Source organism: Vipera berus (assembly GCF_964194415.1).
Source record: "Vipera berus genome assembly, chromosome: 1".
Lineage (NCBI taxonomy): Eukaryota > Metazoa > Chordata > Lepidosauria > Squamata > Viperidae > Vipera > Vipera berus.
Genome location: NC_138202.1, coordinates 87,738,259 through 87,763,365, shown reverse-complemented (window position 1 = coordinate 87,763,365; position 25,107 = coordinate 87,738,259). Strand labels below are relative to the sequence as shown.

Genomic DNA, 25,107 nt, shown 5'->3' with positions numbered 1-25,107 from the left:
ATGGTAGAAGTTGGCGAAACCCAGAAAGCTCTCGAGCTGTTTTCGAGTCTTTGGGGACTGCCATTCAGTTACGGCTTTCTCTTTGGTTGGGTCCATTTCAATGCCCTCACTGGAAATTCTGTAGCCAAGATAAGCTAGTCGAGCCGGGTGAAACTCACACTTTGATAGTTTAACATACAGTTTGGCATTCGACAGTTTCTTTAGCACTTCTCTCACTAGTTTTATGTGGTCAGTCATATTTGTGCTGTATATCAGGATGTCATCAAGATACACCAAAACCCCTTTGTATAAATGGTCATGTAGTACCTGATTAATCAGCTGCATGAAGACAGCTGGAGTCCCCTGTAATCCAAACAGCATGACTTTAAATTGGTAACTCCCCATGGGACAGTTAAAAGCAGTCTCCCACTCATCTCCCTCCTTTATCCTCACCCAGTAATATGCTTCTCTCAAGTCCAACTTAGTGATGACACTCCCCTTTGCCAGGTGGGTTAGTAAGTCCTTCAGGAGGGGGAGGGGGTATTTGTTTTCCATGCTCACAGCGTTCAGACCTTTATAGTCCATGCAGAGACAAATTGACCCATCTGTTTTTTCTTTAAATAACACCGGAGCTCCCATGGCAGACTTGGCTTGTTCAATAAATCCTCTCGCTGGTTCTTGTCCACATACTGCTGCATCTCCTCCATTTCAAGGGGGGACATAGCATACATTCTCGGTTGTGGGAGCTTGGCTCCGGTAACAGTTCGATAGAGCAATCATAGGGTCAATGGGGAGACAGGGTGTTGCATTCTTTCTCACTAAACGCCTCCGCTAGGTCACGGTACTCACTGGGGATGAGTGGCTCACCTGGTTGAGACAGGGCAGCTATTTGCGCTAGCTTGTTAGGTGGGCTGAGCTCTCCTGTAACATCCGTTGAGTTGGGGGGGCTTGGGTCCTATAAGTAATCTCACAGTCTTCATTCACTTCTCCCACCAGATAAATGGCTTCCATTTGTCTAACCAGGCTAGTCTAGGATCACAGCCTCAGTCATTTTTGGAGCCACCATGAAATGAATGAACTCCCAGTGCTTACCTATTTCTAAGCGTAGCGGTTCAGTTAATTGTGTGATTAAAGTTCCTCCCATTAGTGAGCCATCGGCTTGCTCAAACCTCTTGTATTTGGAGAACAACCTTGGTCATATGTCCATTTTCAGGGCACATGGCACTGGGCGAATCCTGAGTCCACTAGCACTTTCATATCTACCTGCCCCACCTCCGTCTTAGGGATTATGAGTTTATTTTATTATTATTATTATTTATTTAGATTTATATACCGCCCTTTCCCGAAGGACCCAGGGCGGTTTGGTAGGTAGACAAAAAGGTGGAACAGGTCAACTCATCATTGGGTCATTCTCCTTTGTCATCGTTATCGTAGAAGGGTACAGCAGCAGCAGGTCCGGCTTCAGCCTTGGCACTCTCCTGGGTGGGGGATGTGACTTGGGCAATGGGTTCCAGTGCGATCCAGTTGGATTTCTCTTTTGCTGGCTGCTGGACTGGTTTCTTCCTTGCTGGTGGTCCTGATCTATTTTGCTGTTGAGGGTAAGGGGACTGGGCAACTTGCTACTCGATGTCCCTGTTGTCCACATCTAAGCATTTAATTAGTGGACCTGCAGGTGTCTTGGGGTTTTCAGTAGCCACAGTGGTTGGAGGCTTTCTGGGGGTGGGATGGCAGCCATTTGGGCTGGTCTGCCCTCGGCCCAGCTTCTTGCAGTGGGGACTTCTTATAGCGCGCAAGTGGACGTCCAGTCTTACTGCTGCCTGGTACCATTCTTGAAACTGATTTGGGACTGCTTGATAGACACAAGCCTGCGACAGGTGGTCATCCAGTCTCTCCTTGAAGTGATGAACTAGGGATTGTTTGGGCCACCACTCTATTCGGCTGTCTATCTTGTGAAACTCTTGCACATATTCCAGTGCAGGTCTACCAGCTTGTCTTATCTTATGGATTTGCTCCTCTGCTTTGAGGGCAATGGATGGATCCTCGAATCTTGCTCCCAGTCCTAGAAGGAAGAAATGGGGGTCCCCCAATTTGGGTGCTTGCTCACTGTATAAATTGTTCAGCTACTTGGATGCTTTCCCTTCTAAGTTGGATGCAACCATGTCGACCATAGTGGCTTAGATATTTATGATCTTCAGTAGCAAGTAATAATACAATAGCAAGGAAGGCAGAGAAATAGCTTTTGGATTAATTAGCTTTACTGATCAGAAAAAAACATTCAGTCCTCATCAATTTATCATCACATTTATAGTAATATAAATTATAAATAATATCAACATACCAATCCTTTGCATTAGAAGGGAAGAAGTAGGCTTTTAACCAAACAAATATGGATGTTAAATAGCCCATAATATTTGCACACCACAAGATTGGAATCCAGTTGTCAAAAATGATGGTGGGCGAGAACCACTGGAAGTAGTAAACATTTGCAAACCAGAGGGCATGTGTTATAAACCAGGCTTGTAGTCCGTTTATCTCATATTTGAGTACTACACCTGAAAGGAAACAGAGCATGACGATGATTCAGAGGCTGTCCAATTCCAAAAGAACTCTGGATGACAGAAAACAGAAACAGAAAACAATAGGCTTTCTGGGGAAGGCATGAGGAGCTAAACACAACTGCGGCAAAGACCGAGGAACCAGTGAGTAGATTGATTCTTTAGAACCTCTCTGAACAAGGAGAGTACAGGAGATCAACCACATGTGCTCCAGACAGTAGCTCCTTACGGGGAGACCAAAGGACAGCTGTCTCCTCTGGGTTTGGGTGCTGGGAGATGAAGGGATCAATCATCTGGGTCCTCATTTTATCAACCTCGGAAGGATGGAAGGCTGAATCAACCTTGAGCTGGTCAGGACTGAACTGCTGGCAGTTGGCAGAATTAGCCTGCAATACTTCATTCTAACCACTGTGCTGCCACAGTTCATGACTTCTTGTAGGAGGCAGGGGGAGAGGACTCATCCCTCCAGAGTAAACCTGGGCATTTATGGCCACCAGGCCACATTTGGCCCTTTGGCTGTCCCTGTCAGGCTTGCATGAGATCAATTGGAAATTAGAAATCAAATGTAAATAAGTGTTTACCACGCATACAATAAAACCGCATTGCTTTTATTTTGAAGCTAACAAGTTTTTCCCCAATTTATATATGTGCATGAGTGCATGTTTACACACGTTCACAGTCCTATTGGTCTGGCCCTTCACAAAAGTCCCAGTTTCTCATGTGACCCCTTGGAAAAATTAATTGCTCAGCCCTGCCCCAGAAGGTTTGAAGAAGATAGACACAGGTTACAAGCAATGAATATGGTGTGTGTGTGTGTGTGTGTGTGTGTGTGTGTGATTATATATCAGCAAGGTCCAAGGCATTTCAAAACAGAGAAAAGCAACATTACATATCTCCAAGTGTAAGACAAAAAGACTTCTAGGAACAAGTGAGGGTGAGAGGGAAATGTAGGCCAACATATGGTAGGGATCAGTGATTGTATCATTTAATTAGAAACATGCTGAATTAGCAGATAATTGTTTTGAGGCATTCATTTTTCCTTTATTTTTATTACTTGATATAATAAAAATGGTCTTACCAGCAGGTGAAATGACACCTTCTTGTACTCCTCCTCGAAAACCAGGAATAAATTTATGACAAAAGTCAGGAATCATAAACAAAAATCCCTGTAACGGAATGAACATATAAGCCAATATGTTTACAAGTGCATTAAAGTTGTACAATCGTACATTTGAAGGAGGATAAATTATGGATTGACCATATAATTATTTTTTCATAACTGACATTTACTCATATCCCAACCTCTCATAATAGTGTAGCTGTTTAAAAATGTAGCTAATATATATATATGGAACTGTGACTATTTTAGTAAAACTTATTTGGGGATATAGAAATTATAGAAAACATTTAATTTCTAGCTGACAATACCATGATCAAATATTCATACAGAAATAATATAGAAATAACAACTAAAGATTGAAGGTGAGCCTGTGTTAGTTTATTTCAGATCACCATCTAGCTCTGGGTGAGGAACCTATTGCCCTGCAAATATGGTTGAAATAACAACCCCTGGCATAGTCCATAAGCCTAGCCAATGGCAATGGGTTTTGGAAGTTCGGTTTCATAACTTCTGGAAGACCACAAGTCTCTCATTTTCTTCTGTCAGTCATAATCTTTTGGAAGTGTTGGAAACATGACAGAGAGAGCAAGACAAAAAAAATGTCTCAAAGAAACCAGGGATATTAGTTGTTAGCATTATTCCCAGCATCACCCAAACACAATATTGCTAGTCACATTTTCACATGTAGGGCTCCAATTTTAGAATGCAGCTTTAAAAACAATCTTAATTTTGATCCCAATAACTGGATTCCAACAGAGAAGCTTCAAGACACGTACCTGGAATATTACCCAAGAAAAGTAAAGGATTAGAATTTTCCAAGAGAAAGAGGGCGTCTTGTTCCAGATATCTAAGATGTGAACTTTTCCCGTAAGCAACTGGATGGCTGGCTCACTCAAAGAGCAATGGTACTGATCACATGACATTATAAAATAGTAGACCATAAAGGGACAAGAGAAGAGTAGAAAGATGACACTTATCAAAGAAAACCAATCAGCCTTCCTGAAAAACACACATAGAGATTGTTACTCCCCCCCCAAAAAAAGAAACCTCAAAACTCTACTGTCAATGGTTGACTCTGAACAGAATTATGATTTCTACAATTTTAGTGTGTTGTTGCCCTTAACAATTACAGTATTTGCTGAAACAAGCCAGTTTCATGAACTACTCTGGATGTGTCAACAGAAAACCAGCATATAAATATTTCAAAGAAGTAAATTTAAATACTCTACGACACCCCTTCCTCCTTTGGCTGTTAAACAAATGCCCCTAAAATTCAGCAGCAGCTGGCTATTTTACAGAACCAGCCTGTACAGTTCTTTATAAGCACACATGTTTCACAGCTATAGTCACTACATGGCAGATTTTCTTACCATGCTCTACCCCACTCTCCATGAGAGGCTCCATTTTGATTTATAGCATTTTGACTTTTTCTTCCTTCAGAAAATTGACTGTCTTTATGAGATGCCATTGGAAGCTGCAGAAGAAGAGGTTACACAAACATATGATAAAATTCTTGAGTATAAAAGAACCTTTCTTTTGTGAAATGTTATGTCCAATTATGCAATATGCAACTCTACTTGATTTTTTTTCATAATTAATTCTGCTTTTAACAACCTTAGGAAAAATAAGGCAAGGTTCATGTGGCATAGCTAACTAACTATGGGAGAAAAAAAAACCCTCAGGACTTCGTCACCATCCCTGAGTACCAGCAAGGAGACCCCACATCCTACCAACCACAGGACTGGATAACCCACGTGGGGTGTGTGTGTGGGATAATGTGAAAAAAGCTTTGGTCTACCTATCCACCAAATACCTGCGGTTAAGGGTGCCCTGCAAGAAATTAGCCCCTAAATATCTGGGTCCCTTTCGTATTACAAAGTTCATTAACCCGGTGACTGTTAGACTGCACTTGCCCCGACTCCTAGGAAAGATACACCCGGTGTTTCACTTTAGCCTCTTAAAGCCGGCAGGGAACACCCCCTGGAAACCCGGGGTGGGGCAAACCAGGTCCCATCCAAGGGGATCAGTACGAGGTACAGGAGATCTTAGACTCCCGGTACCGAAGGGGGCAACTGCAATACCTGCTGAGGTGGGTGGAGTATCGTGTAATGGATGCTTCCTAGGAACCAGGTGTTTAGTGCATAGGTTCCATCGCCGATACCTGGGTAAGCCAGGGGGGAAGGGCGGCCGTTCGGTCCCTTAACACATTCCTAAATGTGTCTTCTTGTTTTCCAGGTGGACCCCTGGTAGGGGGAGCCACCTGTCAAGCTCCAGGCTCAACATTCTACTGGGGGGGGGGGAAGCTGTCTGCCTTGCCTCCGCCTGTCTTGCTGGCTATGTTCAGCCTTGACGCTCAGCTGGGAGCTGCAGCCAATGCCACCTGCCGCCTGAGAGCTCCGCTGAACAGCTGGGATGCCAGGAAGCCCCGCCACTCGGCTGGGAGCTCCACTGGACAGCTGGGACATTAAGGGACAGCCAGGCAGCCAGCGGGCTGCAGGAGGTCCCAGTAGCCACCGAAACTGCAGAGACAGTCTGGAGTTGTGTTCCCTGGGGGAGACTGGAGCTGGATTTTCCTTCCTCCTAAAGCTGACACACACAAACAATAAAGGACAATAAAAGAATTCACCGGGCAGTGGAATCGATGGCAGGATGGAATGTTACATGGACAGCAGGAGACAGCCAGAGGGCTGTATCTAAGAAGCGGGGTGGGATTTATACCCACCCACCAGGATGCTGGCTTGTTGGGAAGGAAAGGGTGGGGCTGGGTGGAGCTGGGTGGAGCTGCAGGGGCAGGATATTTAGAGCACTGGGAGCAAAACCACTCCCAGTGCTAACTTTGTTTGCTTTTCTAGCTTCAGTGTTCCTGTTTCCCTGTTTCCTGGTTTTTTGTTCCGTGTTTGGTGGGGAAAGAATCCAGGACCGTTACAGACCTAACGCTTGACAGACTTGACCAATGAGCCCTATCCAACAACATTAAATTTAATGTGCAGAAAAGCAAGGTATAATACCCAGGCAGTTAAAACTAAAGGTACAAGTACAGATTATCGAAACCTGGATCAAAAACAGTAACTGTGAGAGGGACATTAGAATCCTAGTGGATGTTCACTTAAACATGAACCAGCCATGTGTGGCAGCAGCCCCAAAAGCTAATACAATCCTTGGTTGTATAAATAGAGGCACAGAATCAAAATCATGTGAAGTATTAAGATCGCTTTATAAAGCCTTAGTAAGGCCACAGCTGGAATACTGCATCTAGTTTGGGTCACCACATTCCAAAAAATATGTTGAGACTTTGGAAAAAGTGCAAAGAAGAGCAACTAAGATGATTAAGAGTCTGGAAACAAAAACATGTACAGAACGGTTGCAGGAATTGGGTATGGCCAGTCTAGAGAAAAGGACTGGAGTGACATGATAGCAGTATTCCAGTATTTCAGGGGCTGCCACAAAGAAGAGGGGGACAACTTATTTTCCAAAGTACTAGAAGACAAGACAATAAAAAATGTTCCAAAGCCTGCTGCCAACTAGCTTCTATCCCACAAATGCAGCGTACAAAACAATATATGCAATGGTTTCCCAAGCAGAATGTATGTATTTAAAAATGGAATTAAAAGAAAAATTATTTGCCTTGTGTTGCCTCCCCACGTTCTTTATTCCATATAAACCTCTATTCTATATATTTATCCAAACATTTTGCTGCTTCTGAAGTTCCACAGAGGATAAACGTTTTGGACAAATATTGATTAATAAAATTAGTATCAGCTACTTACAGTATATGATTGCTTGAATGTTCTGTTTTGAAAACATAATAGAAGATCACTAAAAATGTCAGATTCATATGATCCTAAAATCCAATTTCAACCACCCACAATAAAAATCAAGAACTGCATTTTCCAGAGATGAGTTAACTAAAGCATGGCTTTTCAACCAGTGGTACGTGTACCACTTGTGGCACATTGGCACCTGGCAGGTGGAAGCGGTTCGGGTCTGGATGGGGAGGAACAGACTTTAACTCAACCCCGACAAGACTGAGTGGCTGTGCATCCCGGCATCCCGGGATATTCAGAATATTCCATCTCTTTCTATGGGGGGTGAGCTATTATCCCGCATAGATAGGGCTCGCAACTTGGGAGTCCTCCTAGATTCACGGCTTACTTTGGAAGATCACATAGTGGCTGTGACTAGGGGGGCCTTCGCCCAGGTTCGCCTGGTGCGCCAGTTGCGGCCCTATCTAGACCGGGATGCCCTGTGTATGGTCACTCATGCACTCGTGACCTCTCGTTTAGACTACTGCAATGCTTTCTACATGGGGCTGCCCTTGAGGACCACTTGGAGGCTCCAACTGGTACAGAATGCAGCCGCGAGAGTTGTGTTGGGAGTCTCCCGATACTCCCATGTTACACCTCTGCTCCATGAGCTGCATTGGCTCCCAGTTGTCTTCCGGGTGAGATTCAAGGTACTGGTAATGGTGTTCAAGGCCCTACATGGCATGGGTCTGGAGTACCTCAGGGATCACCTGCTGCTGGCATCAACTTCCCTCCGCCCTGTGCGTTCCCACAGAGAGGGCCTCCTCAGGGTGCCACCGGTCAGAGAATGTCGTCTGGTGGCCCCCAGGGGGAGGTCCTTCTCTGTGGGCACCCCGGATTTATGGAATCGTTTGCCGGTCGAGCTCCGGATGGCGCCCGACCTTCGCTCCTTCCGACGCGATCTGAAGACTCACTTATTCGAACAAGCCGGCCTGGCCTGATGGGGGATGGGTTGGGATTTTACTGTTGTTTTTAATATATCTATTGTTTTAGCTGGGCATTGTGTTTAATTCTTTTTAACTTTTGTATCTTTGTGTTTTTATATGTTTGCCCTGTTCACCGCCCTGAGTCCTTCGGGAGAAGGGTGGTATATAAATAAATTATTATTATTATTATTATTATTATTATTATTATTATTATTATTATTATTATTATTATTATTATTATTATTATTATTATCATCTTGTTTTATAAATCAACTTGTGTTTATTTATTTGATTGATTGATTTTTATAGTTGTCCATTTCAACCAAATGACTCTGGACAGCTTACAACAGTATTTCTAATTACTTACTTGTTCAGAAAAATTACTCTAGAGCTGTAACAACCATTCCAGTGCATAATAGGCCTATTAAAATAAAGATATTAAGTTATATATTTCCTTACTTAAAATTGGATCCTTTTTATTTCAAGAATATAAACTGATTTTGGATTGCAATCAAATTTCTTTTTTCTTTTTACCATGTGCAAGAAATATTTTTTATTTCTGTTTACAGTAGTAGCCAAAATTGTGAAAACCTTTTGGGAAAAGTGTACAGTAGAAACTTTGGTTAAGTTTCTACCAATTTTTCTTCTAATTTCTTTATAACTGGAGCCTTGTTCACTTAATAATACCATTTTACATCGCTTTCTGGGCAATCAGTCAACTCTTTGCACCATTACTTTAATTTCATTACGTTTTATAAGCTCACTAAATGAAAGAAAAAAATAACTTGATAACGACCACCTAACACAGGGCTTTTCAACGTGTGGTACATTGGCACCTGGCAGGTGGTACGCAACCATCCTAAAGAAGTGGCAGCAGGGGAGGGCAATGAGCTGAACTGGTGGCAGCAACGCACGAGTCTGAGTCAGAGACAGCTGGAACTGCAGGGCTGTCAGGGCTCAGCAGAAGTGCCAGGATCAGCGCCGGACGCCAGCTGATCAGTGCTTCTTCGGGGCTGTCAGAGCTCAGCTGAAGTACCAGGATCAGCACTGCTTTCCAGCTGATCAGCGCTTCTTTGGGGCTCAGCAGAAGCGCCAGGATCAGTGCCGCATTTCAGCTGATCAGCGCTTATTTGGGGCTCAGCAGAAGCGCCAGGATCAGTGCCGCATTTCAGCTGATCAGCGCTTATTTGGGGCTCAGTGGAAGTGCCAGGATCAGTCCTGCTTTCCAGCTGATGCTTCTTCTAGTGCTTTATGGCTTCCGCTGCACTTAGCTTGGGCTAGATCCACGAATGACACTAGCCTTTCTTCTGCTGGTTTCTGGAGAGCTTTCCCTGGATGTCCGGATAGACTGCCATCTCCCCATGATCGTCGGGGCTTCCCTCCTTCTTTGCCACCTCTCTAGGGTGGCTTTTGGCCCATTTAGGGCCCCCAAACAGAGAGAAATCAGCTGTAGGGTGCAGAGCCCCATGATACATCGCCTGTTGCACTAACTGCACAGAACCAGAAGCCACTGAACATAAGCTTCTATGTGCCACAAGCACAATCAGTTCTCAGTTTTATCTAATGATTGGAGCTTGCATTGTAAACATAATTTGTTTACATTATTCTATGCAAGTTAAGATGATTAGAATCTACAGTGTCTTCTAAAGCCATCATATTATTATACATCTGCTATCACTTAGTAAGTATATGCAGAAGGGATGCTAATATCATAAATATTTTTAAAATCGCAATGTCTTCTGAAAGATCTTTTAATGCAGACTTGCAGGGGCAAACATCAAGGGTAACCCAAATTTTCAGATTAATTTGGGCAGAAGCAAATATAAGAGAGGTTACTGTGATCTATTCCAAGGAGTGAACCACCTCATTTCTCGATAGTTTCCTGAATTTGCCAATGCTATCTTCGGCCTTATCAGAAGAATTTTCCTTGTCAGAACAAAAAGAAAACCTGTCACAAGCATATACTATGAAACCAAGTAAATGGGAGGAGACTTGTTTTAAATCATAACTTACCATATTTGAAATATATTAAATCCACTAAAAGAGTCAAACTTACAAATTCTGGGCTACGTGAACAGAATTATAACAAGAAGCTATGATTCTAGCCATTCCATATAAAGTTATGTGGAGTTGCTTCAACTTTGTGAAATATTTTGCCTCCTAAAAAAGGAGCACCTCCTTGTCTTTTAAGTTCTTTAAAGCTGCTTGTCCAATTGAGTAATTAAAGCTTCATGCAGGTCTCTAACAGATGAAATAGGCTGAAGTTATTTATATTATAAGTATCATTCAAGCCTGGAGGAGATGAGATGAGATGTCAGGATTTAACTAGATAGACTCAGCAATGAAAGACCTTTTTCATAAAGTTTCATAAGGTTGCAAGATAAACATACCAGTTTCTCCAGTTGGGAGGGTATATCTTTAAGAAAAAAGAAAAAAATGAAGTCCCGCCATTTGAAATAGACGAGAGGAAGCCGGCTGCTCGAGAGATGTTTATTGGTGAAGCTGGAATCCAAGATGGCGCTGCCTTGGGAGGAGAGGCGATAGACGGCCGAGCCTCTTGTTGTGTTTCAGGCCTCCTGTGGCGATATTCTGCCGTTTCCAGCCCTGGAGAGGCTGGGAGAAGCGGAGGGGGCATCTTTGGAGGCGAGGTGTGATGCAATCACCTCGCTGGAAAAAGGAAAGCACCCCGAGGATCCGGAGGCTTGAAAGAGGGCCACAGTTTGGCAGCCCCGAAGCCAATGACTCGGCAGTTTGAGAAAAAGCAGGGAAGTGAGAAAGAGTGGAAGTGAGTTTAAAGACTTTCTGAGCGAGCACGCCGGTGGGGTGCTAAGCAGAAGTGAAAGGAGTGGCAGCCAGTTATTGGAGGTGGTTTTGGCAACAAATATTTTTCTTTCCTTTTTTTCTTTTCTTTTTTTTCTTTTTTCTTTTTTTTGTTACCCCTTTTGTCTTTTGCTGCCATGAATGCTGATTAGAGGCTTAAATGGACTTGTCTACGAATATGACATGATTGGTGGAAACTTTCTCTTCCCTGAAAAAGTTGGTGTATTGCTTTGCGGACTTATAGAAACTGACGGATATTGATGTGACTCCTTCTTTCTTTTTTTTTTCTACCTAAAGAGCGGAAGTGAAATTATTAGAAGGAAGTACGGGGTTTGTGATAAAGTTTCTGGGAAGGAGTCAACCTGTGGTGTACAGTAGTGTGGAGAAACCTCCTGGGACAAACTGAAATGTCTTTAACGACAATGTCAACTAAAACCTTAAGGAAGGCCCCTACCTTGACAGCAGCGGCATCTCCAGTTACGACGCCACCAGGGGTTAGGAAGTTGATGGAGAACCTACCAGCGACAGAAAAATCTGCTACAATTCAAGGGATTTATACGATGTTACAAAATATTCAGGACATAATGGAGAGGAATTTTGACAGCTTGAAGGCTGAGTTGGGGGACATGAGAGAGGAGATGAAGGAAAATTGGGTGCAGTCCAGGTGACTCTGGATACGCATGAAGAGCAAATTAAAACAGTAGAAAAGGACTCTGAGAATATGGAGAAGCAGATGGAGAAATGGGAGCACAGGTGCACGCAAGCATCCAAGAAGCTGGAAGATGATATGGTGTACCTGGAGATGGAGAAAGCGGCCTTTTTTTTTTTGCGCTTCCAAAATGTTACGGAAGACAGAGACGAACAGCTGGAAGAAGTGGTAGGAGAAATGATTGCAGACCTGGTGGGGAAAGAGAAAAAAGAGGTTCGGTGCGATATTGATGAGGCTTTTCGAGTTTATACCAATTATGCCAGGCGATACAGCCTCCCTAGGGAAGTGCATGTTAGGTTTACCAAAAAGGCGCTTAAAGATGAAGTGCTCCATAGAGCTAGAGATCAACCAATTTAGTATAAAGGCCATCCGGTTACAATTCTTAAGCAACTGCCAAGAAGGGTCCGAGAGCAACGTCAACGCTATCAATTTGTTACTTCGCAATTGAGGAAAAAAGGTGTGACATATAAATGGCTGCTTCCAGAGGGGCTCCTGGTGATGTGGGAAGACCGAAAGATAAAGATTGAGAGTCTACGCAACGCACAAGATTTCTATAAATTTTTTTGTGGGACTAGTGATCAGGAGAGTGATGGAGAAGTGGAAAGTAGAAGTCAGAGGGAGGAGAGGAATCTCGGGGGAGCGGAGGGGGGAGGGGGGAGGGGGTGGAGAGGGAAAGGGAGAAGAATATAAGAGGGTAACTAGACAGACTACCAAATCTAAGGCCCCACGTAAGTAAGGATGTGTCAAGGGGTGAATTTTTTGACACTCAATGTTAATGGTCTCAATGCTCCTGTTAAGAGAAAAAATATCTTAACCAGATTAAGGAAACGTGGAGCTGATGTATTATGCCTTTAGGAAACTCATATTAAGAAAAGCCAAATTAAACTAAACTAGGGAAATTATTTGTAGCATCTGCTGAGGAGAAAAAGAAAGGTGTAGCAATGTATGTTAAGGAGTACTTGTGTCCTAAAGAATTATGGGTGGACCCGGAGGGGAGAAGCCTGATGCTGGAGATAGAAATGGTGGGAAGCAAAGTGTTACTGGTAGGCATATATGCACCTAATAATAATCAGGGAGACTTTTTCCAGAAAATATATCGGAAAATATTAGATTTGGAGTATGAGCAGATGTGTCTCTTGGGGGACTTTAATGCAGTGGTAGATAGAGCTAAGGATTACAAAACAGGGAGGGTTGATTTTAAGAAGAAAAAAAGGGAAAGATAGGAGGGTCTTACCCAAAGTATTTAGGGATATGTGTGAAGAATTTGGCCTTAGGAATATATGGCGTGTGATTAACCCAGCCTCTCAACGTTATACCTACTACTCCCCCAGGCATAACTCATGGTCTAGGTTGGATATGGTATGGTTGTCGGATGGGCTGATACCTTATGCAAAAGATGCCATGATTTTGACAAACGAATGGGTGGACCACAACCCGGTGGCTATTACATTGATAAGGGGGAGTAGAGTGAGGAGTAGATGGATGATGAGCCTGGAGACCCTGAAGGATACGGTTTTTGTACAAAAAATTAAACAAGAGATGAGTGGGTTTTTTTAGAAAATAGGACGGAAGGGATGCCCCTACGAATAGTTTGGGATATGGCTAAAGCTTATTTGAGAGGCTTGATAATAAAACAGATGGCAGTTAAACGTAGGAAGGAGGAGGAAAGTAGGAGGGAAATTGTTGAGCAACTTACTAAGGCAGAGAAGGCTCTCCAGGTAAACCCACAGAAAGTGTACGGGAAGGAGCAGGTGGATTTTTGGAGGCATAAACTCAACCTTGTGGACCAAGAGAAAATAGCACGTCAAATTAGGGTGGCGAGGCAGAACTATTTTGAATATGCCAATAAACCAGGGAGATGGCTTAGCTATAGAATAAGGAAAGAGAAGGAAAGTAGAAGAATTGAACAGTTAGAGGATAAGAGGGGGACACTGATAGAGGATAAAGAAGGGATAGAAAAGATAGCAATTGAGTTTTTTACAGAATTATATCAGGAAGAAAAGGTTCCTGAGGAGAGGATTAAACAATACCTGACAGAGTCAGACCTTCCTAAGTTATTTCCTAATGAGAAAGAGGCCTTAGATCAGGAGATAACAATAGCAGAAATTGAAAAAGCGGTCAGACAACAGAAATGTCAAAAAATCCCAGGCACTGACGGAATTCCTGCAGAATTGTATAAGGTATTAGTGGAAGTGTTGGGAAAACATATGAAAGATCTATTTAATGAAATTTTGGATGAGGCTATAGTCCCGCAATCTTGGTTGGAGGCAAATATTAGTTTGATTCCTAAGGATGACTTCCCTTCGAAGCATATTAAAAATTATAGGCCAATATCCCTTCTTAATTCAGACTATAAAATATTTGCAACAATAATTGCAGATAGATTAAAAATTTACTTAAACCAATTCATACATACAGACCAGAATGGGTTCCTTCCCACTAGACAAATAAAAGATAATCTCAGAATTATATTAAATGTTCTGGAGTATTATGAAAGCCGACCAGATAAACAATTAGCTTTAATATTTATCGATGCTCTAAAAGCATTTGATAGGGTTAATTGGGATTTCCTGATGTGTCAGTTGGAACATATGGAATTTGGGGCTAAATTCTGTAATATGATTAAAGCAATCTATACTAAGCAGGAAACGAAATTGTTGATAAATGGGAATTTAACTGACAAATTTGATATCTGTAAGGGCACTAGGAAGGGTTGTCCACTCTCCCCACTTTTATTTATCCTAACCTTAGGAGCCCTATTGAGAATAATAAGGAAAGATGAGGAGATTACTGGGCTTCAGATAAGAGACCAAATTTATAAACTGCAGGCGTTTGCAGATGATATGGTCTTCGTTTTGGAAAATCCTCTGGAATCCAGCACGGAATTACTAAAAAGGATTGAGGAATTTGGAAACGTGGCTGGTCTACAAGTAAATAAAGATAAGACAAATATATTGACGAAAAATCTTTCAAATAGAAGTAAACAGATGTTAGAGGACACTACAGGGTTTAAAATCGTGAAGAAGGTGAAATATTTAGGAATCTGGTTGACAGGAAGATGTTCAAGTATTAGGGAGGATAATTATTCTAAATTACTGATACAAACAAAAATGGACCTGGGAAAATGGGGTAGGATACAGTTGTCATTATTAGGAAGGGTAGCCACGGTGAAATCTTATGTTTTGCCGAAATGGAATTTTCTTTTTCAGACAGCACCAGTTAAACTTTCGCTGAAATTTTTAAAAGAGTTAGAGGGGTAGTTTCTAAATTCGTATGGCAGGGGAAATGGCCCAGGATTGGGGGGAAAAATGATGCAAGAAATTAAGGAAAGAGGGGGCCTTGGCCTACCGAACTGGGAACTTTACTATCAGGCTGCCCTCTTACTTTGGGGCAAGGAATGGATAAGTTTAAGGAATAATCGATTGTTGAGTTTGGAAGGATTTGATTTGCTGCAGGGATGGCATGCAGCTCTTTGGCGGGAAGGTACTCCTCCAAGCAAACAGTTTACTCGCCACTACATAAGGGCTATACTGATTCGGAATTGGGATAAGACAAGGGCTAAGTACTATGCACAAATTCCGTGTTGGTTATCAACTTTGGAAGCCTTGACCCATCCGACCCTACTCAAGAAGGGAAGAAGACCAACTTACAAAGAACTTTTAGATAGCAGGGGAGAACTCAAAACACGACAAGATCTGGCTCAGCAAGGGTTTTAATTGGAGTGGTGGGCCTACCTGCAGATCCAGTCAAGGTATAAGAAGTATAAGGAAGGAAGGAAGGGGTATTTATCTGAATCTGCAGGAATTAGATAAGATTCTGCTGGGTCCGGAGAAAGGGATGATATCTAAGTGTTATAAATTGCTGCTAACTAGGGTAGTAGGGGAGGAGGTGGTAAAAGATGCGATGATTGCCTGGGGGAAGAATTTTGGTTATGCACTTCCACTTGAGAAATGGGAAGAGATTTGGTGGACTAATATGAGGCTGGTGGTTTCCACATCATATAAGGAGAACATATTCAAAATGCTTTATAGATGGCTTCTCCCTCCGGCTAGACTTTCCAAAATGTTCCCCGGATTGTCGGCCGATTGTTGGAAGTGTGGTAAAGGGATTGGCACATACTATCACTTATGGTGGACATGTCCGGAAGTGGTTAGATATTGGATGAGGATCCAAAAATGGATAGAGGAAATCACAGGGTGTTTAGTTGATCTTAAACCAGAGACGTATCTGCTTGGCTCCAGGCCTGGAAATATTAAGAAGGAAATATGGTATTTGGTTTTACATATCTTAACGGCAGCAAGGATGGGGTATGCTCAATTTTGGAAGGCAAATCATACCCCGCCGGATGAAGTTATAATTAGGAGAATACTTGATTGTGCAGAAGCAGACACATTGACTAAGAAGTTGAAGGGTAAAGAAGAGACACCAGCATTTCTATCATGGAATAAATGGTATATTTGGATGGATAAAAGATTAAAGAAATGAGGGTGGCTTGGAGGTTGGTCAAAAATGAAGTGATATAGTCTTTGTTAATGAATAAGCTTTGGAGTTGGATGGTTATAAGAGACTTAATGAGTGGAATATAATTGTTAGTTTAGAAGTAGATATAATGTGAAATTTTTGAAATGGTTTTCAATTTTTTGATTTCTTCGTTTTTTGTATATTGTAAATGGTTTTTTTTTGTCTTTGTCAGTGTATGGTGTGTTTTTAACACAAAATGTAAATAAAGATTTATTTTAAAAAAAAAGAGAGATGTTTATTGGTAGAAGCAAAGTGCCGTTTCAGGAGTTTGGTTCTGAGTCAGCTGAACTGGGAGAGTGGAAGGATTCTTACATTTTGTGACTTTGAAGTTCTGGGATTTGGGCAATGTGGATTTTGTGTTCTTAAGGAATGTTTGGCAATTTCTATTGTGGCTGATGGCTTATGTCCTGGGTTGGATTTTGGGGTGAGAGGTTACTGGTTCTAATTTTATTACTCTGCAATTGTTAGCTGTAAGTTTTGCCACAAAGGATTTTGAAGTATTTTTTAAAATAAATTTTTATTGATTTTCTAATATTACATTTAAATGTTTGAAAAGCAATGTGGCGGCTGAGTACAATAATTCTATTACACATAGATATCATTAGTACAAAACTCAAATTGTTACAATCACCATTCCCTCTCTTTCTCCCTTAATATCTACTGTCTCATATTTAATCTAATACAATTCTTGTTCTATCAATCAAATGGAAAATAACTTTCTAACATTTATCAGTAATTTTTAGTTTATATATATCTTAGTTGCTTTAACTTTCAATCTTTTAAACAATCAATGACCTAAAAAGTTTTTTTCGTTTTTAATTTTCCATTAATATTTAAATTTAACATTTAATAATTATTATTTCCAAATTTTAAAAGCCCAACTCCTTTATCACAATTCCTCCCAAAGTTTAATGTTCCAGATACACCTCTTATCTATATGTTCTTACCATTTACATCAACAAGTTAGTAATGCAATATAATATTCTTGTTTTCTAATAATTCTCAAGTATCTTAAATTCTTAAATTTAATAACCAAAATTTCTTTTATTTCCACATTTAATACTTCCTCTTTACATCTACTATCTCATATTTAAAACTAATATTTTTCCCTTACTATTACAAAAAGATATATTTATTACTTCCCATGAATAAAGTTTTAACTTATATATATCTGATCATCTTTACATAATCCTTATGCACAAATCAATATTCCATTAAAGCAGCAGTTAATATTTTAGCTTCTGAGTTTTACATAACCAAAATTTTCTTTGTCTCAACTCATAACAGCATCTTATATTCAAAGTACACATCTTATCCATTTAAGTATATTCTATTTTAAGACATAAAAACATATTTATGGCTTTCATCAATAAGGTTTCATCAATAAGGCCCCCCAGCAATGCGAAACTGGACGGAGGAGACAAAGCTCATCTCCCAGGAGGTCGTGACGGCTGTGGCAAACTGGAAGTCCCTGGGATTTTGAAGTATTTTTGTCCTGAATGGATTTTGCCTGTAGCATTTGTTTACTTATAAATGGAGCCATTTGGGGAGGCTGTCTTAGCCAGCAGCCAGTACTTGGTACATTTTCTTTTAAGTGTTGGCTACTGGCTACTTGACTTTCCTTTCTAGCGAGTAGCTAATTCTTAAATGGGAATGTACCTTTTTAAGATAGTTCCCTCAGTGGCTTGTCTTTTCTGTCTCTGGAGGCTTTTCCAGCTGAGTTCTCTTCCCAAGGCTGCGTCTTTTTTTTCTTCTCCCTCTCCCACCCAAACTGTCTCCTTTTATAGCCTCTCCTGTCTCCGTCCCCTCCTCCTCCTTTCTCTTCTGGGTGAGCTGCAAGTGCTGATCCTGGTGCCTTTGCCTCGCCCCAGTTGTCCTGCAGCTCATGAGGACCTTCTCATGGCAAGTGCTGTGCTGTGCTGTTTTGGCTCATTCCCTCCCCACCACTTGCGCAAATGGAGCTGCGCTTGCCACCATCCCCTCTTCACCATCCCCCTCCACTCAACAAATCCAGAAAGGTTGGGGACTGCTGCTTTAAAGGAATGAGACAAATCATGGAGGATAAGGGTTTTCTCAATGGCTATTAACTGTGATGAAATGTACAACTCACAGGTTCGGAAGGAACCTATGACTAAAATACTGTACTAATGGGAGAATGGCCAGTAATAAAAATAAGATGCTAATGTGATTAAAACCTTAGTAGATACAGTTGGGTATATTAAATTCAGTTAGTATTAGCCTTGGGTGGTGCTTTGTGGACTCTTATGTTATGAAGATCCAACTTATTTGATTAATTTATGAATTATCTTATTGTTGGAACCCAGAAAAAGAGTTAATTTGATAAGTATCATTTGATAATATGTGAATACACCCTATTTGTCATAGGTCTAATACAACAAGATCCAGATTGTCAGGGGCAATATGCTGACCGAGGTTGCCTACCCCTGGTCTAGGTGCTAGTGCTATTCTTAAAATGACATCCTCTGCTCACAATTTTATTCAGTGATGAATGCTAAAATAAAAACATGGCATAATACCATGGCTCAGTATCCAGAAGTCTGAAATTCCCAACAATGGGAATGTGGCCAAACCCCACGTTCCATGCAATTCCTGCAATATGCAGATGGAAATGACCCTCATAACGGCTTTAGTTACACTACTTCTAAGCCAGAAGTAAGTCACCTCAGTTGCTAAAGAGGGAAAATGTCATTTGATCACAGGCATGGAGGTGATCCTGGAATAGTGCAAATGTTATGCCTATAACTGTATTAGCTGTAAATAGATGATGGCACTCTCTTTCTCTTCCACTGAGCAAGTAAACGTTGTGGGTTGTTTAACTATGATAAAATCCAGGGAAAACAGCATCAGGGATGGGCTCACAAAAAGTAAAGGGTTTGGATATCTGTATTTTATCTGTACTATTTTCATACTAGCAGGAACAGAATCAAGAGATGCAAAATGCTGTAAATATCATGTGACTCCCCTAAAGTTATATAGGTAGTCCTCGACTTACAACAAAATTGTAATTCTGTAATTCAAAATTCATTTAGTGACTGTTTGAAGTTACAATGGTACTGACAAAAGTGACCATGACTGTTTTTTACACTTATGACTGTTGCAGCATCTCCATGATCACATGATCAAAATTAAGCTGCTTGGCAACTGACTCATATTTATGTTGGTTGTAGTGTCCTAGAGTCATGTGATCACTTTTGACAAGCAAAGTCAATGGGGAAGCCATATTCGTTTATCAACCATATTTGTAACTTAACAACTGCAGTGATTTACTTAACACCCATGGCAAGAAAGGTCATAAAAAGGGGCAAAATACATTTAATAATTGTCTCACTTAGCAACAGAAATTTTGAGCTCAATTTTTTTCCCCTTGCAGCCTCTGGAACTATCTCTAAGAATGCCTCTTTGAGGACACTTTTCTTAATTCTTTCAAATCTCTCCTCCTAATCCATCTTTGCCATGACATCTTGAGCACAGTTCCAAGGAGAGGCCAATTTTAACTGGTCAAAGGCACCAAAGTCACACTTACGGTAACAGCTTGGGAGAGAAAAGTTAAAGGCCAACAAGTGGATGGGATTCACATTACACAAGTGCCAAGATCTTGGAAGGAGTTTTAGAGGTTTTATCCTTTTTAGCTATAGTATGCCTATGTGGGGCATCTGTTTGCATCCATTTCCTACTTCAAAAGGCAGGAAATTATGCTTTCGGTTTTCAGTAGGCACAGTCAGAAAGCAACACGGCACAAAGGGAGCTTGGGGGCCACAAGTTGCTCACCCTTGCTTTAATCTCATCACCCTATTATACCTATATATGCCTGACGTAGTTGCATTTATACAGATGGGGCCTATTGTCACTCTAAGCACAATGTGGGCGATTTAACCTGGGTGATGTGGAATTCAGGTAGTGTATTGTTATTTCTTTTTTCCACCATCAGTCCAGGAGGATTCCTGTTCTTGTGCTTCGTCCTGTTCTTAGAGGCTTTCCTGATCCTTTTCCTCTGAGATTCTCCTTAGATGTGTGAATCTGGCAGCTGCTGCCTTAAGAAGGCTATCAAATGTTTTTATACTGGCCAGTTTCCTTGTATTTTTCTTGCACTGCGGAATGGGAAGATGGCAGGAAATTTATACATAGCTATTGAAACATTGGATCCTGCGATTCTGATTCAACAGTCTTCCATAGAATATTTGATGCACATGTCTAGCCATTTACCAGATCAAGACTGGCCCAGCTTATGTGTTCATACTAGCCTTTGGTACCCCTATGCATGTGATTGCTTTCTGCACCATGCAGATAGGCATTGCACAGATAGGCCTTCCACAATTAACATGCCATAACTGGACATTCTCAGAAGTTATTTAAGTACACTCAGGCCTACTCATGAGAGCAGAACCCCCTGCTTGATGATAACCGATAGCCACACTATTCTTGGAGGTCTGACTAATCCTCCCAACACATTCCTGGAGTTATGATTGCAAATGCCTGACCTCCAGACAGGGCCATGGCCAATATCTTCATCTTCCTGTTATTTTCTTCCTTGCTTTCTTCCTGCTCTTGCTATCAGATCTTTCTGCCTCTTTTGGAAGATACCAGCCAGGACTTTTAGGGCCTGCCCTCATGGAACATCTGCAGGATGTTCTGCATAGAACAATGGCCATCTATGTGGCTTTTTCTTTTTTAAAAAAGTTATGACAAATCTCATATTTGCTAGAAAGCCATGTCCTTCACTATTTTGCTAAAACCTGGACATCACCCAAGCTAGAAGTTAAGTATGGTACAATCAAGTGCACATGCTCAAACACCATAGCAACATTGTGGTCACACAAAATAATATGTGGGTTGGTAGAAGAAGATCTAGCGAAGACTTCCCTCCTGCAACCTAGGTGTACCTAAAGAAATCCCTCTTTACAATAACAACTCATCCTTTCACTTTATTCTCCCATTTCTAGGAGCTGAACTGGATATATTGCTAAACATGTTTGATATACAGCAATTCTTTTTTAAGGGCTAAAGGTAACTTCCCTGCCCCTACCAACTGGCATTTATTGAAGATGAAGGGTGGTTAATGGAAAGGAAGGCTCCGCTGCAGGCATCTGTGGCAGGGGATGAAGCAGTCACAGGGACAGAGAGAATAGATCTGTGGGGGAACTGAATAAGCCACATCCTCAGAAGAAAACAACTGTCTTTCCCCATCCCAGCATGAGGAAGGGGAATACAGTCTAACAACAAAACATTATTGTCTATTGTAAAGATCTTTGTTGCATTTGTATTTGTTCTGACAAGGATGTTCAACTGATGAAATTAAATTAGGTATTTAAGAGACTGATCTACCCATCCAGAGAAATCAACATACAAATGAATAGAGCCAGATCATTTTTTCAGGAGGGCCAATTAAAAAACAGACCTCAAAAACAGAACCACAGATTACTACTAGTGATCAGCCATAACTTATAGTTTGCACAATTCACAACACATTATTAATAAGCTATAAACAACAGTCCAGCATTTGGTAGAAGGCCCATACTTGCGTATAGACAGCCAGTCAGCCAGAAGTAGATTCTCACAAATCATCAGAAACAACAGGTGTGGGATTCAGAAACCAGTCATCGCAGGGTGTCCAAAATGTCTGTCTGCCTATGCAGAGTTTATTATCTTTATACAGTTTTAACAAGCAGGACAGAGCACACAGCAAAAGCATTGTTTATTGGTGTATTCCCTTGTCAATCTTTAAGAACATCCCAGCCAGGGTAGTCTCACATATCTTGATGGTTCCTGGCAGTCCTTGGCGGTGCTAATTGGAGTGAGCTCATAGACATGTGGCAAACAAGATACTGAGGCAGGCAGTTTTCTGCACACGGTCCCTTCATATCCTTGACCTCCATCTCTACATCTCACTCTTTTCTTTTTTGTTAGCCAAGGTTTTGTAAAAAGTTAATGAAAGGGTCATACTCAGGAGAGGAACATCTTTGCAATTGCTTATACAGGGCATATACGTGACCCTGTGGCAGTGTGGGAGGGGTTTTAGGGCGAAAAGCTGTGATACATATGTTGCAAAAGGAAGACACTAAACAAAACAGCACCCACCAATCAAAATAGCACAAATAATGACTAAATAACGTAGGACATTTCCCAATAAACCTGTGGGTAGCCAAGCCCAAAGGCTTTCACACCAAGGTCCTAAAGTATCTATTTTCAAATCAGAGGCCAAATTGTGTAAAATATTGAGCTGGTGCTGGATGGTTCGTGATTCATCTGAAATGTTAAAACAACTCATTCCTTCAAAACTTTCAAAACCCGAATGCTGGCGCAGAAGCAAATAATCAATAGCAGCGCAATTTTGTAAAATAGCTTTTCGCAAAGCTTGCAGCTCATGATTGATTGCTGAAATAGCTATAGAAGTAGCATTGTTTTTTGCCAAATTACACGCAACAGCATTAATGTTAAGATGAGCGCGAGCAGCAAGCGCTGGCACACCCACTATAGATATAGCCAATGCTACGTATTCTGCTTTATTAAGTAAAGCTGTTTCAGAGTCACAAGTGCTATCTAGCATGACTCCACGTCGAGAACGGTTTGAGTGAATTTGCTGTTTGGAAAGCAAAACAGGAATCAACTGGCTGAGACAACACTGTGCTTCACTAATATTAGCAGGAATGTAATTAAAAGTTTCTTGACCACATGTAAAAAACCATCCTTGCAGGAGCCAAACATGAGCAAAATTAAAGGAAGTCTCCTCAAAAGCTGTACAATTTAAAAGAGGTGAACTAATACAAAGACAGTGAGGTTTTTTACTTGAAGATGTACAATTAACTATTTTTGCGCATGTTATATTCTCAGGGACTGCTACTATCGGGGTGTGCAAAGCAATTGCATCAGGGGGTGGATCATAGGCAGTCAACCCCCAACTAGATATAGTCTCATAGTTAAAGTTTTATAGAAATCTGCTCAAGTCAGTGAAGTTTTCTGGAACTGGATTCAGGGACTGGTGCCACGACATCCTTAGCTGGGCGGACACAACATGCTGGAATCCACAAGGGTCCTGTAGGAGCAAGCACAGCAGCATATCCTCCTCCCCAAGTAATCAGAGGGACTGGCCCTAACCATGTTTTGTCTGGTAATTCCTGATAATATACTAGAGTGGGAAGCAAGCTGGTTTTCTGTTGAAAGTGTCCCTGATAAGCGGTCGAATTTTGAATGGAGACATTCAATTGATTTAAGGTAAATAATACTTTTTTAACCTGTTGTGTTATCCACGACAAATTGGGTACCCGAGATCCCTCCTTTTTTGTTTGTGAAAACAGTCCTTAAAGGACCAATTAGCACGTTCCATGATGGCTTGACCTGTGGAATTGTAGGGTAGCCCATGAGTAAGAACAATATTCCAGGTTGTACAAAATTGCAAAAAGGCTGATGAAGAATAGGCCGGGCTGTTATCACTTTTTAAAGAGGCTGTAATGACTGAAAAAAAGATGTGAAATAACATGATTAGCTGTTTCCCCTCATTGAGGTGTGGCCCAAAGTGCTCCTGAATAGGTATCAATAGATAAATGAATATACTTCCAGGGAGCAAAGGAGGGAACATGGGTAACATCCATTTACCATAGTTGATTAGAGGCAAAACCATGGGGATTAACTTCCGTGTCCCCCAAGGGGGATGCCCCAAAACATTGGGGACAGGATGAAACAATTTGCTTGGCTTGGTCAAGTGGAATATGGCAAGCTTGTGCCAGCCCCCTGGCATTTTGATGAAAAAAAGTGACTGAAGAAAGGATCTGAAAACAAACTGGGTAAAACATAAACAGCAGCATCAGCATGACTGTTGCCTTCAGAAAGAGGTCCAGGAAGAGACGAGTGACTGCGTATATGAGAAACAAAGTATAAATGCTTTCGGTCTTGTAGTAATTGATGCAAAGTTAAAAACAGAGCCATGAGATTGGAGTCAATCCTGGGTGTAATGTAAACACCTGGAAGATTAAAAATAAGTTGACACACATAAAGAGAGTCAGAAATTAAATTAAAAGGATGCTGAGAAAAGGTATGAAAAGCTAAAATAGCAGCAGACAATTCTGAGCATTGCGGGGACGACTGTATTGCAGTGTAGGACACCTTCCATGTATCATCATGAGAATCCTTGTAAGCAATCGCTCCTCTCATTCACCCTCCATCTGAAAAAACAGTTGGAGCTTGCAAAAGCGGAGAAGACAAAAGCAATGGGCGGACAGGAAAAGAAGTCATTAAACACGCAAGCCGAGGATCTTTAGGCAAATGATATGCAATACAGCCCACATAATCAGTTAAAGCACACTGAAGAGATAGATTATTCTGAAAATAAAATTGAAAGTCAGATTTCGGAATAAGAAGAACAATATTAATCAAATCAGTCCCATTTCTGCGGCAAGCTCGAGTGCATCCTAAAGTTATTAATTCAGCAACTGCCTCGGTAAAAGGCAAAACATTTTGAGATGTACTGAAAGCCATTCAATACAATATACCTTTTTGTCTTCTATTACAGCTAATACTCCCGTAGGCAGCTCGCTAGTAGGAAACACCAAAAGAGTTAACTGACAGTCTCTATAAGGAATACGATCTACAAACTGAATGCTCAAGATATTGTTAACTGTGGCAAGCGCTGCAGAGGGAACTGCAATGAGATCTCCAGGTT

The 25,107-nt window shown here is 41.3% G+C and overlaps 2 protein-coding genes across 6 annotated transcripts in view; both read right to left on the bottom strand.

The window, feature by feature from the left end:
* The window catches only part of LOC308659369 (7-dehydrocholesterol reductase-like), a 117,284-nt gene extending 95,226 nt beyond the window's left edge, over window positions 1-22,058 (bottom strand). Inside the window, exon 1 of one of the 2 annotated variants that reach the window (XM_081312914.1) lies at window positions 21,970-22,058. The gene's annotated coding sequence lies outside the window, so the exon portion shown is untranslated. The remainder of the gene's footprint in view (window positions 1-21,969) is intronic. The other variant, XM_081312917.1, reaches the window with a different exon arrangement.
* The window catches only part of LOC308659368 (7-dehydrocholesterol reductase-like), a gene marked incomplete at its 3' end in the record, with an annotated part of 41,366 nt that extends 19,270 nt beyond the window's left edge, over window positions 1-22,096 (bottom strand). Inside the window, exons 1-7 of one of the 4 annotated variants that reach the window (XM_081312910.1) lie at window positions 10,774-10,862; window positions 8,751-8,804; window positions 7,422-7,443; window positions 5,025-5,128; window positions 4,431-4,653; window positions 3,613-3,700; window positions 2,318-2,531 (exon numbers count right to left, since the gene is read on the bottom strand). In XM_081312910.1, the coding sequence (XP_081169036.1) occupies window positions 2,318-2,531; window positions 3,613-3,700; window positions 4,431-4,653; window positions 5,025-5,128; window positions 7,422-7,443; window positions 8,751-8,797 (698 nt within the window). In that variant the 5' untranslated portion in view covers window positions 8,798-8,804; window positions 10,774-10,862. Of the gene's footprint in view, window positions 1-2,317; window positions 2,532-3,612; window positions 3,701-4,430; window positions 4,654-5,024; window positions 5,129-6,168; window positions 6,235-7,421; window positions 7,444-8,750; window positions 8,805-10,773; window positions 10,863-18,092; window positions 18,174-21,969 lie in introns of those variants that run through there. The other 3 variants (XM_081312911.1, XM_081312913.1, XM_081312912.1) reach the window with 3 other exon arrangements.
* Between the last annotated feature and the right edge of the window lie 3,011 nt (window positions 22,097-25,107).